General features: G+C 63.5%; 1 protein-coding gene across 1 annotated transcript; it reads right to left on the bottom strand.

The window, feature by feature from the left end:
* Window positions 1-666: 666 nt before the first annotated feature.
* Window positions 667-12,553, bottom strand: PLCD3 (phospholipase C delta 3). Its single transcript, XM_064473489.1, has 16 exons — window positions 12,325-12,553; window positions 8,921-9,082; window positions 7,797-8,025; window positions 7,579-7,708; window positions 6,812-7,037; window positions 5,791-5,992; window positions 5,548-5,692; window positions 5,321-5,473; window positions 5,093-5,245; window positions 4,775-4,810; window positions 4,154-4,313; window positions 3,203-3,319; window positions 2,959-3,107; window positions 2,359-2,494; window positions 1,421-1,570; window positions 667-1,345 (listed from the first exon to the last, which is right to left on the bottom strand). Exons 1-16 carry the CDS (start codon window positions 12,428-12,430, stop codon window positions 1,257-1,259), a joined length of 2,343 nt encoding a protein of 780 aa, XP_064329559.1. The 5' UTR covers window positions 12,431-12,553; the 3' UTR covers window positions 667-1,256.
* Between the last annotated feature and the right edge of the window lie 1,077 nt (window positions 12,554-13,630).

Here is a 13,630-nt window from a genome sequence, read left to right as displayed (position 1 = left end):
CTGCCCGGCTCGTCATCTTGTGCTGTGGGAAACTCCGAGGTAAAGGAAATGTTTTCTTTCATGGAAAACCTTTATCCCATCAAGATATCTTGGGAAACAAGTGCCCGGGCAGCCTGCCGCTTCCCGCCGTGACATGAACCATGTCCACGAAGAGCTCTGAGATGCTCCTGCCCTCCCAGCCAAAGGTTTCCAAAGCTGCACACCAAGGCCAAGACCCCATCTATGCACTCCCACGCCTCCCCGGCCCTCTGCGCCCCGCCGTGCCCCATGGCACACCACGGACCCCGAGGGGCTTTGCCCACCCTGGCCTGGACCTGCGGGGCCTATGGGGAGGACCAGAGCCTGTCACATCCCCCCGGCTGTGCCATCATATCCCCCCTGCTTGGGGTCCTGTGTCACCTATGCAAGATACCTCTGTGTCCCCTCCTGTGTCCCCGGTGTCCTGGGCTTGGGGAGGCTGGGGGCAGGGGTGGGGTGTGTCTGATGGGACCCTCTCCCTGTCCCCACAGCAGTTTTGAGGACTGCTCCACTGAGCACCCATGGGTACTTGGCAGCTCCCCGGGGCAGTGCTGTGTTTGGGGTGGGAGCTCCAGCCCTTATCCCCCTCCCAGCCTCTCCCCACACCCATCGGGCCCTGGGAGGTGACAGGGACACCGGGACAGGCTCTGTTAAAATAAAACCTTTATTTGACTGGCTTGACACCAGGGTATGAATCTGTGACCGTCGCCGGTGCTGGAGCAGGGGTTGGGAACGTGGCTGCCAGCCAAGCGAAGCCTCAGCGCTGTGGGCACAACGTGGCGCGCGGTGGCAGGGTCCCCTCAGGGACCTCATGGTGATGGCGATGTCCTCGCAGCCCACGGTGGGGCTGGGATTGAGTGTGGCGGGTGGTGGTGAAGCGTGGGGTTTGCTGTCACCCATCTCACCCCTCTGGGGCTGTGCTGGGCTTTCGATGGCCCGGCCACCCTGTCCTGGGTGCCACAGCGTCCCTGTCCCCTCGGGGTCACAGCCAGGGAGGGGAGGAGCGGGGTACGTGGGCTAGCAGGCGGGGTGGCACTACAGGACATGGAGGGGGGCCCCTACCCCCTTGTGTCCCTCAACTAGCCCTGCTGTCACTGTGGCCAGGCAAGCGGTGTCCCCAGGCTGGCCCCACACAGGGAGTGGGGTGTCTCTGGTGCAGGGCGGTGCCCACCCCATGGAGGACCATGTTGTCCCCTGCGTGGGGACACGACGTGCCTCCCGCCGGAACCGCGGGGACCTCACAAGCTCTTGCATCGAACGTGCACAAAGAGCGTGGCAGGAGACAGGGATGCCCCATCCTTGGAGAGCAGATGGATGTGCCGATACCCTGGGGACAGAGACGGGGGCTGAGCGGGTGGCGGGGGACCGTCCCCAGCGGCAGCAGGGTGGGGCACCCACCCACCTTCCCTCATGCTGGCCAGGGGCAGGGTGAACTGCCCCACGAAGTCATTGCAGGAGGTGCTGTCGTAGTCCTCCACCACGAAGCGCACCAGGGCCAGCTCGGGCGCCCGCAGCTGGAAGCTCAGCGTCTCCTCCCAGCGCGGGTTGAAGCCTACGGCACCGGGACGGGGGGTGGGCACTGCCACTGCAGCCCCCGGGGCCACCCACCACCCCAGACACAGGGACCCGCTTGGCCCACCAGTGCGCTCACCCCTGCCCCAGCTTAGCTGCCATCCTGCACTGGGGTGTGTGGGGACTGGGGCAGGCTCGGGGAGTGGGGGTGAATCTGGTGCTGGGCTCGTCTATGCTGGGGGAATGGGTCATACTGGGGCCATGATGTGGGGTACTGGGGGAACAGGGGTCGTAATGGGGCCACTCTGGGCTATACTGGGAGAACGGGGGTCACACTGGGGCCAGGCTTGTCTATGCTGGGGTATGAGGGTGACACTGGGGCTGGGCTAGGTTATGCTGGGGGAGTGGGGGTCATAACTGGTGCTGTGATGGGGCATACTGGGGGAACAGAGGTCACACTGGGCTTAGGCTGGATATACTGGAGGGCAGGAGGGAGCAGCACTGGGGAGAATTGGGAGGCGCTGGGGCCCTGCCACTGGTGGGAATCGGGCTGTGCTGGGGACAAGACACTGAGGGACTGGGATGCACTGGGAGGACTGGGATATCCTGAGCACTGGCTCAACTGGGGGTGATGGCTGGGGTGCAGGGGGCAGCAGGTGCCTGAGGGCTCTGTCACCCTGCCCCCCGAGGGTCAGGATGCCCTGGGGATCCGGGTGCCTTAGGGTGCCCCTGAGGATCAGGGCGCCCTGGGGTGCCCCTGAGCACTGGGTGCCCTAGGGTGTCCCTGGGGCCTGGTAGCCAGGCCGTGGTGGCCCGGCGGGCACTCACCGTTGTTGAGCTTGTGGTGGGTCTGCTGCTTGCTGCAGTCAGCCGGGATGCCGTGGATCTCCACCCGCACGAAGGGGTCCACGATGGAGCTCCCCTTCTCCCTGTTCAGCTTGGGCAGCTGCTGCGCTGTGATCACCTGGGGGCAGAGGGTGCTGGGGACTGGTGGTGCGGGGCACTGTGGGTCCTTGGGGGAGGGGATGTGGGTGCCACATGGCTGGGTGCGGGGACAGGGCTGGTGCCCCCAGGAGAAGGGATGTGGGTGGCACAAGGCTGGGAGCAGGGTCAAGGTCGATGCCCCCAGGAGAAGGCACATGGGTGGCACTTGGCCAGGCATGGGGATGGGGTCAGTGTCACCCAGGAGTAGGGCCATGGATGGTACCCAAACGGATGTGAGGACAGGGTCAGTGTCCCCAGGAGAAGAGAGGTTGGTGGCACCCAGGAGAAGGTGAGTGGCACCTGGCTGGACATGGGGTTGGTGTCACCTGGGAAAAGGGATGCAGGTGGCACCTGGCCAGGCATGGGAATATCACTGGTGTGACCCATCAGGGACGTGGACGGCACCCCCCAGGCGTGGGGCCGGGGGAAGTGGGGTGCCCTCACCCTGATGTGCAGCGCCAGGCAGTGCGGCCCCTCTCCAGGGGGGCTGCGCAGGCAGGGGGGCTTCAGCACGTAGCCACAGCACCCATTGCCCAGGAAGCGCCCGGCGTTCAGGTCCATCTCGTAGCCCGGTGTCTGGAAGTTGAGGGCCACTGTGGGGACAGGGTCATGGGGTGTCAGGGTGGGTGACAGTTCTGGGGGGGGCTGCCAGGTCATAGGGCGTCCCCCAGGGGCTGCAGGGTCTCACCCAACTGGCAGCCAGCATTCCACATCTCCTGGGGGTTGTAGTTGGAGGAGTTCATCTTCAGCCCCAGCGGGTAGATGCGGCTGAGCTGCCGGGTGTTGTACTGGACCAGCGCCGGGCCTGGGGGAGGAACGGCTGAGTGGGGCTGCTGCACCCACGGGTGCCAGTGCAGGGCCCTGCCAGCGGGTGATGGTGGCCTGTCTGCACCCGTGTGTCTGGGGCACGGACGGAGCCTGCCTGTCTGGGCAGACCCAGAGCCTGAAACAGGACCCTGGGGTTCAGACACCAACACTGGACCTTGATCCTGAACCTTGACCTTGGACCCCTGACCCCAGACCTCAGACCCTGGATGCTGACCCCAGATCATAATCTCATTCCTGGACCCGGACCCTGACCCCAGATCCTGACCTTGACCCCACACCTTGACTTTAGACCCCATGCCCTGGTCCTGGCCCTTAACCCTGGACCCCAGACCCTGACCCCAGATCCTGACCCTAGACCTCAGAGTCCCAAACCCCAATCCCAGCCCTGGGACCCAGACCCCAGACCCTGATCCCAGATCCTGACCCTGGACCCCAAACCCTGAGCCCAAACCCCAGACCTTGACCCCACACCTCAGACCCTGGACACTGACCCAGATCTTAATCCCAGACCCCAGACGTGACCCCAGACCCAGATGCCACATCCCAAACCCTGACCCCAGACCCTTACACCAGACCCTGATCCTGGACCTGTGACCCTCACCCTGGCCTCTGGCCCCAGACCCTGACACCAGACCCAAGCCCCACCAGACCAGGGCAGCCTGGCTGAGGCCAGTGTGCCCCTGACTACCACCCATGGAGCCTCCCTGGTGACAAAGCCCATCGGTGTCAGCCCCATCCTGCACCCAGTGAGGTCAGGAGCATGGACCCACCCATCCCCAGCCCTGTCCCCATCCCATCGCCCTGCCCTCACCCGCCTCCTTGATGAGCTTCCGAGCCTTCCTTTCGCTGAAGGAGGACATCTCGCAGGGCTGGGGGTGGCGCAGGGCATGGGCCAGGCCAGGGAAGGGGACAGCCTGGCAGTACACCACCACCGCCGACAGCTCCGGGGCCACCTGTGATGCGTCCTTGGCCTGCGGGAGCCACCATGGTGTCAGGGCCACCCTGGCTCTGGTGGCCACCTGCCTGGCTGAGGGTCTACAGACCTCCCTACCCTACTAGTGTGAGACCCCCAAGGCCATGGAGATCCCCAAAGTGATGGAGAACCTGAGGCAATGGAGAACCTCAGGCAATAGTGTGATGGACCCTGAGATGAAGGAGAACCCAAGTAGGCTGAGACCCTGGGGTCATGGAGAACCCGTGGTGATGGACAACCCAAGATGTCAGAGACCTCAAGGTGATGGAGAACTGAGGAAATGAGACCCTAAGGGGTCACTCTGGAATTGATGGAGACCCCAAAGTGATGGGGACCCCAGAAATGGAGCACCCAGCCCAGTGGGGGAAGAGGGAGGCACAACCAAGTCCCCAGGCTCAGTCCCCTCTGCCAGGCAGTAACAGCTGCTCGCAGCCCACCCAGCTCCATCATACAACCCACCTGCAGAGGTTTGATCTCCTGCAGCGACTGCAGTGACTGGAAGGGGAGAAAGCAGGGCTATATCAGGGGATGCCAGCAGTGCTGGCCTGCTCCGGGCCCCAGCACTACTGGGACACAGTGGTCCCGTGGCACTGCCGGGATGCTGTGGTCTTCCAGGACCACCAGGACACCATGGTCCTCCAGGACCACGGGGATGCCAAGGTCCACCAGCACCACCAGCATGCTGTGGTCCTCCAGGACCACCAGGATGTCATCATCCTCCAGCATCACTGGGAAGCGAAGGTCCCCTGGCACCATAGCCCTGGAATAGCCCCTTACCTGCTGCCTACTTCTCTCCTGCAGCTTCTCCTCCTCTTCCTCTTCCTCCTCCTCCTCCTCCTCCTCAGGGTCCAGAAGGGAGGTGACACCCTGGGGCTCATGCCATGGTTCTGGCAGCTTCTTGCCCTTCACCAGGACCTTCCCCTTCAGCTGCTGCAGGAGGAAGGGCTGAGCTCAGGGCTCGGAGGGGACATGGGGACACCATGGGGGCCAGGTGGGTGGCCTTACCTCCGGGGACGGGAGGTCATTGGGGTCCTGCCCCTCCAGCGGCTGCGTCAGCAGCATGTCCCCCAGGATGGCCTTCATGTGCCGGGCCATGGTGGCCTGCTGCTCCAGCCCACAGTGGTTCTCCAGGGACAGGATGACGGGGTAGGGGGATTGCTGGGGATGGGGATGGGCAGCACTTAGCACCCAGCACCCAGCACCTGCCCCAGGGCTGTCAGCACCCGGCTCACCTTGAAGGCATAGTCGCGGATGCTCTCAATGACATCACGGAAGAGGATTTTGGAGGTGAGCGTGTGGCCATGGTAGACGACAGGTTCCCCATCAGAGCCTTCCCAGCAGTCCAGCTCCACGCAACGGCATCCTGCCATCAGTGCCCTGCCACCGCACCATCACTGGATGAGTCCCTGCGCTGCCCCAGCACCCTCGAACCACGGGACCATCTGGGCATGGAGCATCTGACAAGGGGCACCCACCTGACATAGGCTTCGGTGCTGCTGGTGCCACCAATCTGGTTGCGGGTCAGGTAGGTGTTGTGGGAGGAGGAGATGAAGTAGTGGCACAGGGGCTGGCTCATGTCCTGGTGCACCTTGGTGTGCTCCTGGTTGAGGATGTCACCGGCGGCCGAGAGGAGGTACATCATGAAGCCGTCCAGCATCATCAAGTCCTGCTGCCTGGCTACGGGACACAGTCGCACAGTGTCGCAGAGGGCTGGCACACTACTGACAGGGTGGCACCCTGGAGACTGTCCCCACCTGGGTGTCCCCTGTCTCCCAGCAGTGCCATGTTCACCCCAGACCTGGCACTGCAGCACCCAGGGGACATGCAAGTTCCCTTGAGTGTTCCATCTCCATCCTGCTAGTGCCACATTCACCCTGGACCTGGCATGGTGGCACCCATAACATGTAGATATTCCCACCTCCACACTGATGTCCTCTGTCCTCACAGTGCCATGTTGACTCCAGACCTGGCACTGGCACCCGGGGGATGTTGAGGTCCCCTTGGTGTCCCACCTCCGCCCTGATGTCCCCCATCCTGCTAGTGCCACATCAACCCAAGAGACATGGAGGTCCTTGATCCCCACCATGAAGTCCCCTGTCCTCCTAGTGCCATGTTCACCCTGGACCTGTCATGGTGGGACCCAAGGGATGTGGAAGTACCCTGGCAGTGTCACATTCATGCTAGGGCTGGCACTACATCACCCAGGAGACTTTGAGGTCCACCTGCTGTCCATCCCCACCTTCACATCCCCTGTCCACACAGTGCCACATCCACCAGCGACCAGCAAGGCCACGTATTGCACTGCTGACACCTGGTGCCACCCCAGGGAAGGGACATAGGGACACTCACCCAAGCCTTGGAGGACCCCATACCACCTCGGGGGGGTGACACCACCAAGCAGAGCCCCATCCCCATGCCATCCATGACCTCCCTTGGCTCCGGCAGCACCCATCCCACCATCCCGCCACCATCCGAGCTGGCCATCCTCAGCCCTACCCTTCTCGTTGAGCTCGTAGGCACGGATGATGGCGCAGGCCTGGCGCAGGCTGGCGTCCTCGCCCTGATCCCGTAGGAAATCCCGCAGCTCCTCGGCCGACAGGACACGGTCCTCGCCCGAGTAACGCCCAAAAAGCTCCTCCAGCTCCGGCCGCCGCAGCAGCCGTCGGCAAAACTCCTCCAGCTCCCGCCCCTCCAGCCGCTCGTCGCCTGACCGGTCGCACTCCTGATGGGACCGCAGCCCAACCTTGGGGACCGTCCCCTGCTCGTGGGGAGGGGGTAGGGCCACCCTCTGCCTCATCCTGCCTGTCCCTTGGGGTTGGCAGCGTGCGTGATGAATTTGGGGGGGGCTCAGCTACTGGCATGAGGGCTCGGGGATGGGTTGTGCCAGGGGGGGTGTGGGTGCATGTCCCCTCTGTCCCCCCACCCATAGCCCCCTGGCCTTCCAGTCTGGGATGGAGCGGAGCAGAGCACCGTGCCTCCGTTTCCCCAAGTGGAATGGGACCTTGTGAGACGCCCATGGGTTCAGCACCCCGAGCGGGGAAAATGTCACACTCTGGGGACCCACAGAGCAGTGGGAGGGACAGATCACCCCACCCCACCATAAGCTCCTTCCTCATGATAGGACCCAACCGTTGGTGGCGGTGGGCGGCTTTGGGTGTAATGAGTTTGACGGTTCTCTGCACTTGGGAAGGCAGAGAAGGAGCCAGCATTCCCTCCCAGTGACAGCACTGGGGACCATGGGTGATGGAGCACAGGATGGGTACCTTGAAGAGCTTGTAGGCATAGACATCATCCATGTCAATGTTGATCATCCTCAGCATGCTCTTCACCTCCCGGAAGCACATCTTGTTGTCCTTGTTCCTGTCTGCTCGCTGCAGGACCCCATGGATCCAGCTACGCCGGGGTAAGGAAACCACTCGGCGTCACCCCCACAGCTGTCCCCAACCTGTCCCCAAGCCCCCATAGCTCCAACAAAGGATATTGGTCAAGCTTCTCTGGTTGACTCATGGCTTGCAGCCGCCCCATCAGTTTGGTGAGCCCGTGCACCCAGTGGCGGGCATCCTCCTCGCCCCGGGCAGCCAGGTCGAGGTTCTTGCGCTTGCCCTTGAAGACGAGGGTGAAGCAGTGCCGCTCGGGGAAGGCAGCACCGTACTTGCGTAGACCCTCCGACTGGTGTCCCTCGCGCACCCCCTCGATGTGCATCACCGAGACTGCAGGGACACACGTCGTGATGGGGCCACCCCGAGGATGGAGGTGGTCCCTCAGCATTTCCCTCACTCATGAGCATCCTGCAAGATATCCTGGCTGCTGACGGACAACCTATGGGTCCCCAGGGGCTCCCCAGAGGACAGGGGCTTGGCTCCTGTTGGTCCCACAGCCAGGCTTAACCCACTAATCCCAGGCGAGACAGGAGCTGTGGCCGCTGTCCCCTGCGGGGGTGGGGATGCCGGCAGGGAATGGAGCTGTTTTGCTGCGGTGCCAACTCCAGGCACCCGTCCCAGATGAGAGGGTGGAAAGAGTCGGGTGACGCTGGACAGTGGGGACATAGTTAGGCCCAGATGGAAACGGAAGCTAATGCTGGTCCCAAGGGGGACTGGGAAGGGTGTGGGCTCTGGGGGCTTGGCTTGGGGTTCACTGGGAGGCACTGTGTGCACTGGGATGTAATGGAATGCACTGGGAAGCACTGGAAGACACTGTGGGGCACTGGGTGCAATGGGTTGGGGTCCAGGTCCTGGGTGGGGGTCTGTGTTCTGGACCTAGGTCCACATCTTGGGTCAGGGTCTGTGTCCCAGGCTGGGGGTACAGGTCCTGGACTGGAGTCTGGTTTGGGGTCTGGGTGCTCGGTGGGGTTCCAGGTCCCAGGTTGTGGGCTAGGACCTGGGTTGGGATCTGGGTTCTGGGGTGGGGGGTCTAAGTCCCAGATGGGGGTCTGGGTGAGGGTCTAGGTCCTGGGTGGGAGTTTGAGTCCTGGCTCATGCCCAGGTCCCCATGGGCGGGTTTGGGGCACTGCCCGGGTCCCAACCCCTCCCTGCAGCTCAAGGCTCTGCAGGACGTGGTCCAGGGTCCCTGAGGCCCCTGGGGACTGTTCCCAGCACCGGCACTCACAGCTCTGCTGGGAGCGAGTGCGCCCAAAGCGCCCCTCGAAGCAGACGGTCACCCCATCCTCCTGCAGGCAGAAGAGTCGCTCCCTGGGGCCCCCCCGGGACTTGATCTTCCGGAGCAGGGACCCCCGCAGCATCCGCTGGATGTCCTCGTCCTCTGTCAGGCCTGCGGGGGACCAGCCCACGGTCACCCTGTGCAGCTACCAGGGCGGTACTGGGGCCACTGGAAGGTACTGGAGGCTCTGAGGGGACACTGTGGGTACTGGGTGGGAAGCGGTGGGGGCTTGGTGCACATTTGTATGCACACCTGCATGTGTGCATGCCTGCACATCCCATGGGATGGCACGGCATGGCATGGGACAGACAGGGCAGGATGGGACAGGACAGACATGATGAGATGGGATGGGACAGAATGGCACGGCATGACATGGGACGGGATGGAGGGATGGAACAGGACAGGATGGGTTGGATAGAAGAGGGTGATGGGATGGGGTGAGATGGGACACGTATGACAAGATGTGACATTACAGATAGGACAAGATGGGACAAGACGGGACAGGTAGGGTGGGACAGGGCAGCGTGGGGCAGACAGGACTGGAGGGAACTGAGTTGGGTGAGACAAACATGGCAGGATGGGACAGGGCAGATGGGATGGGATGGGATGGGTCAGGAAGAGACACTTCCATTGGGCCCCTTTGGGGGACCACATGGCCAGACAGGAGGGACAGGGCACAGCAGCACATTTGCAGAGCCCTCCTCACACAGTCCAGCCCAGCTGATAAATCCCAGTAAAAAAGCCCGAATCCCACATGGGAAGCACCAGGATGGTGATGGCAGTGGAGATCAGGCTGGGCACACTGATGGGGTGGCCTCAGAGGACACATGGGCCCACGTCCAGGCTCATGGTGGGGCCAGGACTTTTCCGTCTATTCTCCAAAAAGCAGTTATTTCCTCTCTTTCTGTTTTTGGCAACCACTCCTTAAGAACAGCCCCAGTGGCCATGTCCCTGCTCTGGCCAGAGGCGCTGCTCCTGGGTCGGGCAACAGCATGTGTGGGGCGGAGCAGGGACATCCCGAGCTGGCCACAGCCTCGGGGATGCAGCCACCATCTGCCACCACCTCCTGCGTGGTAACGTCCTGCCCGTGGTGCAGAATTGACAGCACTTTCACAGGACAGATATGGACACACGGACACATGGACGCATGGATGGACAAGCATATGGATGTGTGGATACAGGCACACAGATGCACAGACACATGGATGCTCAGACACACAGGCACATGGGGTCACAGGCACACGAGTGTATTGGATGCATGGATATACAGATGCAGAGGTGTTTGGATACATGGATGCATTGACCATAGAATCATAGAATCATTAAGGTTGGAAAAGACCTCTCAGATCATCAAGTCCAACCCAACACTCCCAGGCCTCCTAAACCATGTCCCAAGTGCCACGTCTACATGGTTTTTGAACACCCACAGGGACGGTGACTCCCCCACCGCTCTGGGCAGCCTGTGCCAGGGCCTGACCGCTCTGGCAGGGAAGGCATTTTCCCTAATAGCCAACCTAAACCTCCCCTGACGCAGCCTGAGGCCGTTCCCTCTCGCCCTGTCACTGGTGACTTGGGAGCAGAGACCAGCCCCCCCCTCACTCCAGCCCCTCTCAGGCAGCTGCAGAGAGCGAGAAGGGCTCCCCTCAGCCCCCCCTTCTCCAGGCTAAACCCCCCCAGCCCCCTCAGCCGCCCCCCAGCACACTTGTGCTCCAGACCCTGCCCCAGCCCCGCTGCCCTTCTCTGGACACGCTCCAGCCCCTCAAGGCCCTTCTTGTCCCGAGGGGCCCAAACCTGAGCCCAGCATTCGAGGTGGGGCCTCCCCAGGGCCGAGCACAGGGGCCCCATCCCTGCCCGGCCCCTGCTGGCCACACCAGTGCTGACACAAGCCCGGGGGCTGGTGGCCTCCTTGGCCACCCGGGCACTGCTGGCTCATGCCCAGCCGGCTGTCAGCCAGCACCCCCAGGGCCTTCTCCGCCGGGCACTTCCCAGCCCCTCTGCCCCAGGCCTGGGGCGCTGCCTGGGGTTGGTGTGACCCAAGGGCAGGACCCGGCACTGGGCCTTGTTAAACCTCACACAACTGGCCTCGGCCCATCGATGCAGCCTGTCCAGGTCCCTCTGCAGAGCCTCCCTGCCCTCGAGCAGATCCACACTCCCGCCCAACTCGGTGTCACCTGCAAACTGACTGGGGGTGCACTCACCCCCTCATCCAGATCAATGATACAGACATTAAACAAGGCTGGCCCCAGCACTGATCCCTGGGGAACCTGCTCATGACCAGGTGCCAACTGGGTTTAGCCCCGATCACCACAACTCTCTGGGCTCGGCCATCCAGCCAGTTTTTTACCGAGCAAAGAGTCCACCCATCCAAGCCATGAGCCGCCAGCTTCTCTAGGAAGGTGCTGTGGGAGACAGTGTCAAGGCTTTTGATGCAAGAACACACAGACACGTGGATGCACAAACATATGGACGCACAGATGCCTGGACAGAGGGATACAGGCACACGGATGCACAGACACATGATGCTCAGGCACATAGGGTCACAGGTGAACAAGTGTATTGATGGGTGGACACACGGACACACAGACACTTGGACACACAGACAGATGGATGCACTGAAACATGGATGCATGGATACGCAGATGCAGGAATGTATGGATACATGGGTATACGGATGCAGAGATGCACCAATGCAAGGACACACAGATGTATGGGTGTATGGATGCACAAGCATGTGGGTGCACAGACCTATGGACGCACAGACACAGAGGGACACCCGGACACGCAGAGCTGCAGCAGGCACACAGCCACACCAAGCCATGCAGCTCTGGGAACACGGCCAGCACAGCGGTGGGAGTAAAGCCCTCCCTCCGTGACACAGAGCTAGCTACTGCCCTGTCTGCTGCGCCCACGCAGGATCGGGCCCAGCCACCCCACCAGGCACACCCCGACTTTCCCGGGCAGCCACTCCTGCCCACGCCTCCGCTCTGAGCTGCTGGGGGGTCAGGGGGAGCCGAGCCGACAGTGTTGTCTGGGGAAACTGAGGCAGGGCATTAGGCGAGGGTCCCGGGGGGCTGGAGCTGGACCCTGGGCACGATCATACCCTGAGTGGCTCATCCCCCGGGGCCCGCAGGAGGGCTCCTGCCACCCGCGATGGGGCCGAACCCCGGCACCCGTTGCCCCCCAGCATCTGGGGCGTTACGTAGCTATTCTGGGGCTACCTTGGGCACCCCTCCTAGCCACGGGGACCCCTCCCGGGACGGCCCCAGGGGTTTCTGCCCGGTTCTCCCTCCCGCCCCGTCGGGTCCCCCGCCTCCCCCGCCCCTCCCCGCGGCGGGACCGGCTCCGGTACCAACCCATTTTCCTCAAGGCTCTGCCGGGCCGGCGGGGGCCACCGGAGCCGTCCGACGGGGAGCGGGGCTGCTCGGCGGCGGCGGGACGCGCCTTCCTGCCGCAGATCATGGTGCGGGGCCGGTACCCCCGGTACCCCCGGTACTCCCGGTACCCCCAGTGCCCCCGGCGCTCCCGGCGCTCCCGGTGTCCCCCGTAACCCCGGTGCTCCCGGTCCCGGTGGCGCTGCCGGTGCCCCCGGTGCCCCCGGCCGGTGCAGCCGGGCTGGGCGGCGGCGGCTGGGGCTGGGCTGGGGTTGGGCGGCCCCGCCGGGACCGGGGCCGGGCGCGGGGAGGTACCGGGAGGAGCCACACTTCAGCCCCGGCGGTGTTAACCGTTTGTGCCGGCCCGGACCGAGCGGGTCTGCCGGGGATGGCCTGCGCCGGGGTCCGGTCTGCACCGGGAACGGGCCGGGGTCCCGGTGTGCACCCGGGGAGTTGTTCTGCACGGGGGAACGGCACAGTGGGGGGGTCCCGCTCTCCACAGGGTATAACCCGAAAGACCGGTCCTCCCCTGAACGGATCGGGGGTGCCCACCTCCCCCCGGGCTTCCTCCTGTACCGGGGACCGGCCCAGGGGACACCCCGGTCTCCGCCGGGGAGCGCCGCTCTGCCCGGGGGGTCATGGCTGCCTGCTGCCAGTGCCAGCACGGTACCACCGGTGGGGACCCAGGGTACCCCCTCCACCAGCCTGGGGACAGGGGGACCCACGGGATCCCCTCCACCATCACGCCTGGGGACAGTGGGGGGGCCCCAGGAGACCCCCTCTGCCATCACACAATCCTGCCGTGCTGGCTCTGTCCCCACGCCATGGGCAGGGTGGCACTGGGGCTGAGGGGGCCGCAGGCAGCTGGGGGGACCCCCAGGTGACCGTCCCCACTGGTGGGACAGCAGCAGGGTGCGGGGACTGACAGCAGCGTGTGTGTGTGTGCGCGTGTGTGCATGTGCGTGCAGCCATTTCATAGAATCATTAAGGTTGGAAAAGACCTCTAAGGTCATTAAGTCCAACCACCAACCCCCAGGCCTCCTAAACCATGCCTGAAGTGCCACATCTGCACGTTTTTGAACCCCCCCAAGGGACAGTGACTCCCCCACCTCTCAGGGCAGCCTGTGCCAGGGCCTGACCGCTCTGTCCGGGAAGACATTTTCCCTAATCTCCAATCTAAACCAGGATTCGAGGGGCGGCACATGCATGCAGATGTGCGTGTGTGCATGTGTGTGCGCAGCCATGTCTGTGTGTATGCATATGTCTCTGTGTGCACAGGCACACGTGT

Source organism: Phalacrocorax carbo, chromosome 25 (genome assembly GCF_963921805.1).
Source record: "Phalacrocorax carbo chromosome 25, bPhaCar2.1, whole genome shotgun sequence".
Taxonomy (NCBI): Eukaryota; Metazoa; Chordata; class Aves; order Suliformes; family Phalacrocoracidae; genus Phalacrocorax; species Phalacrocorax carbo.
This window is presented reverse-complemented; position numbering and strand designations above follow the sequence as displayed.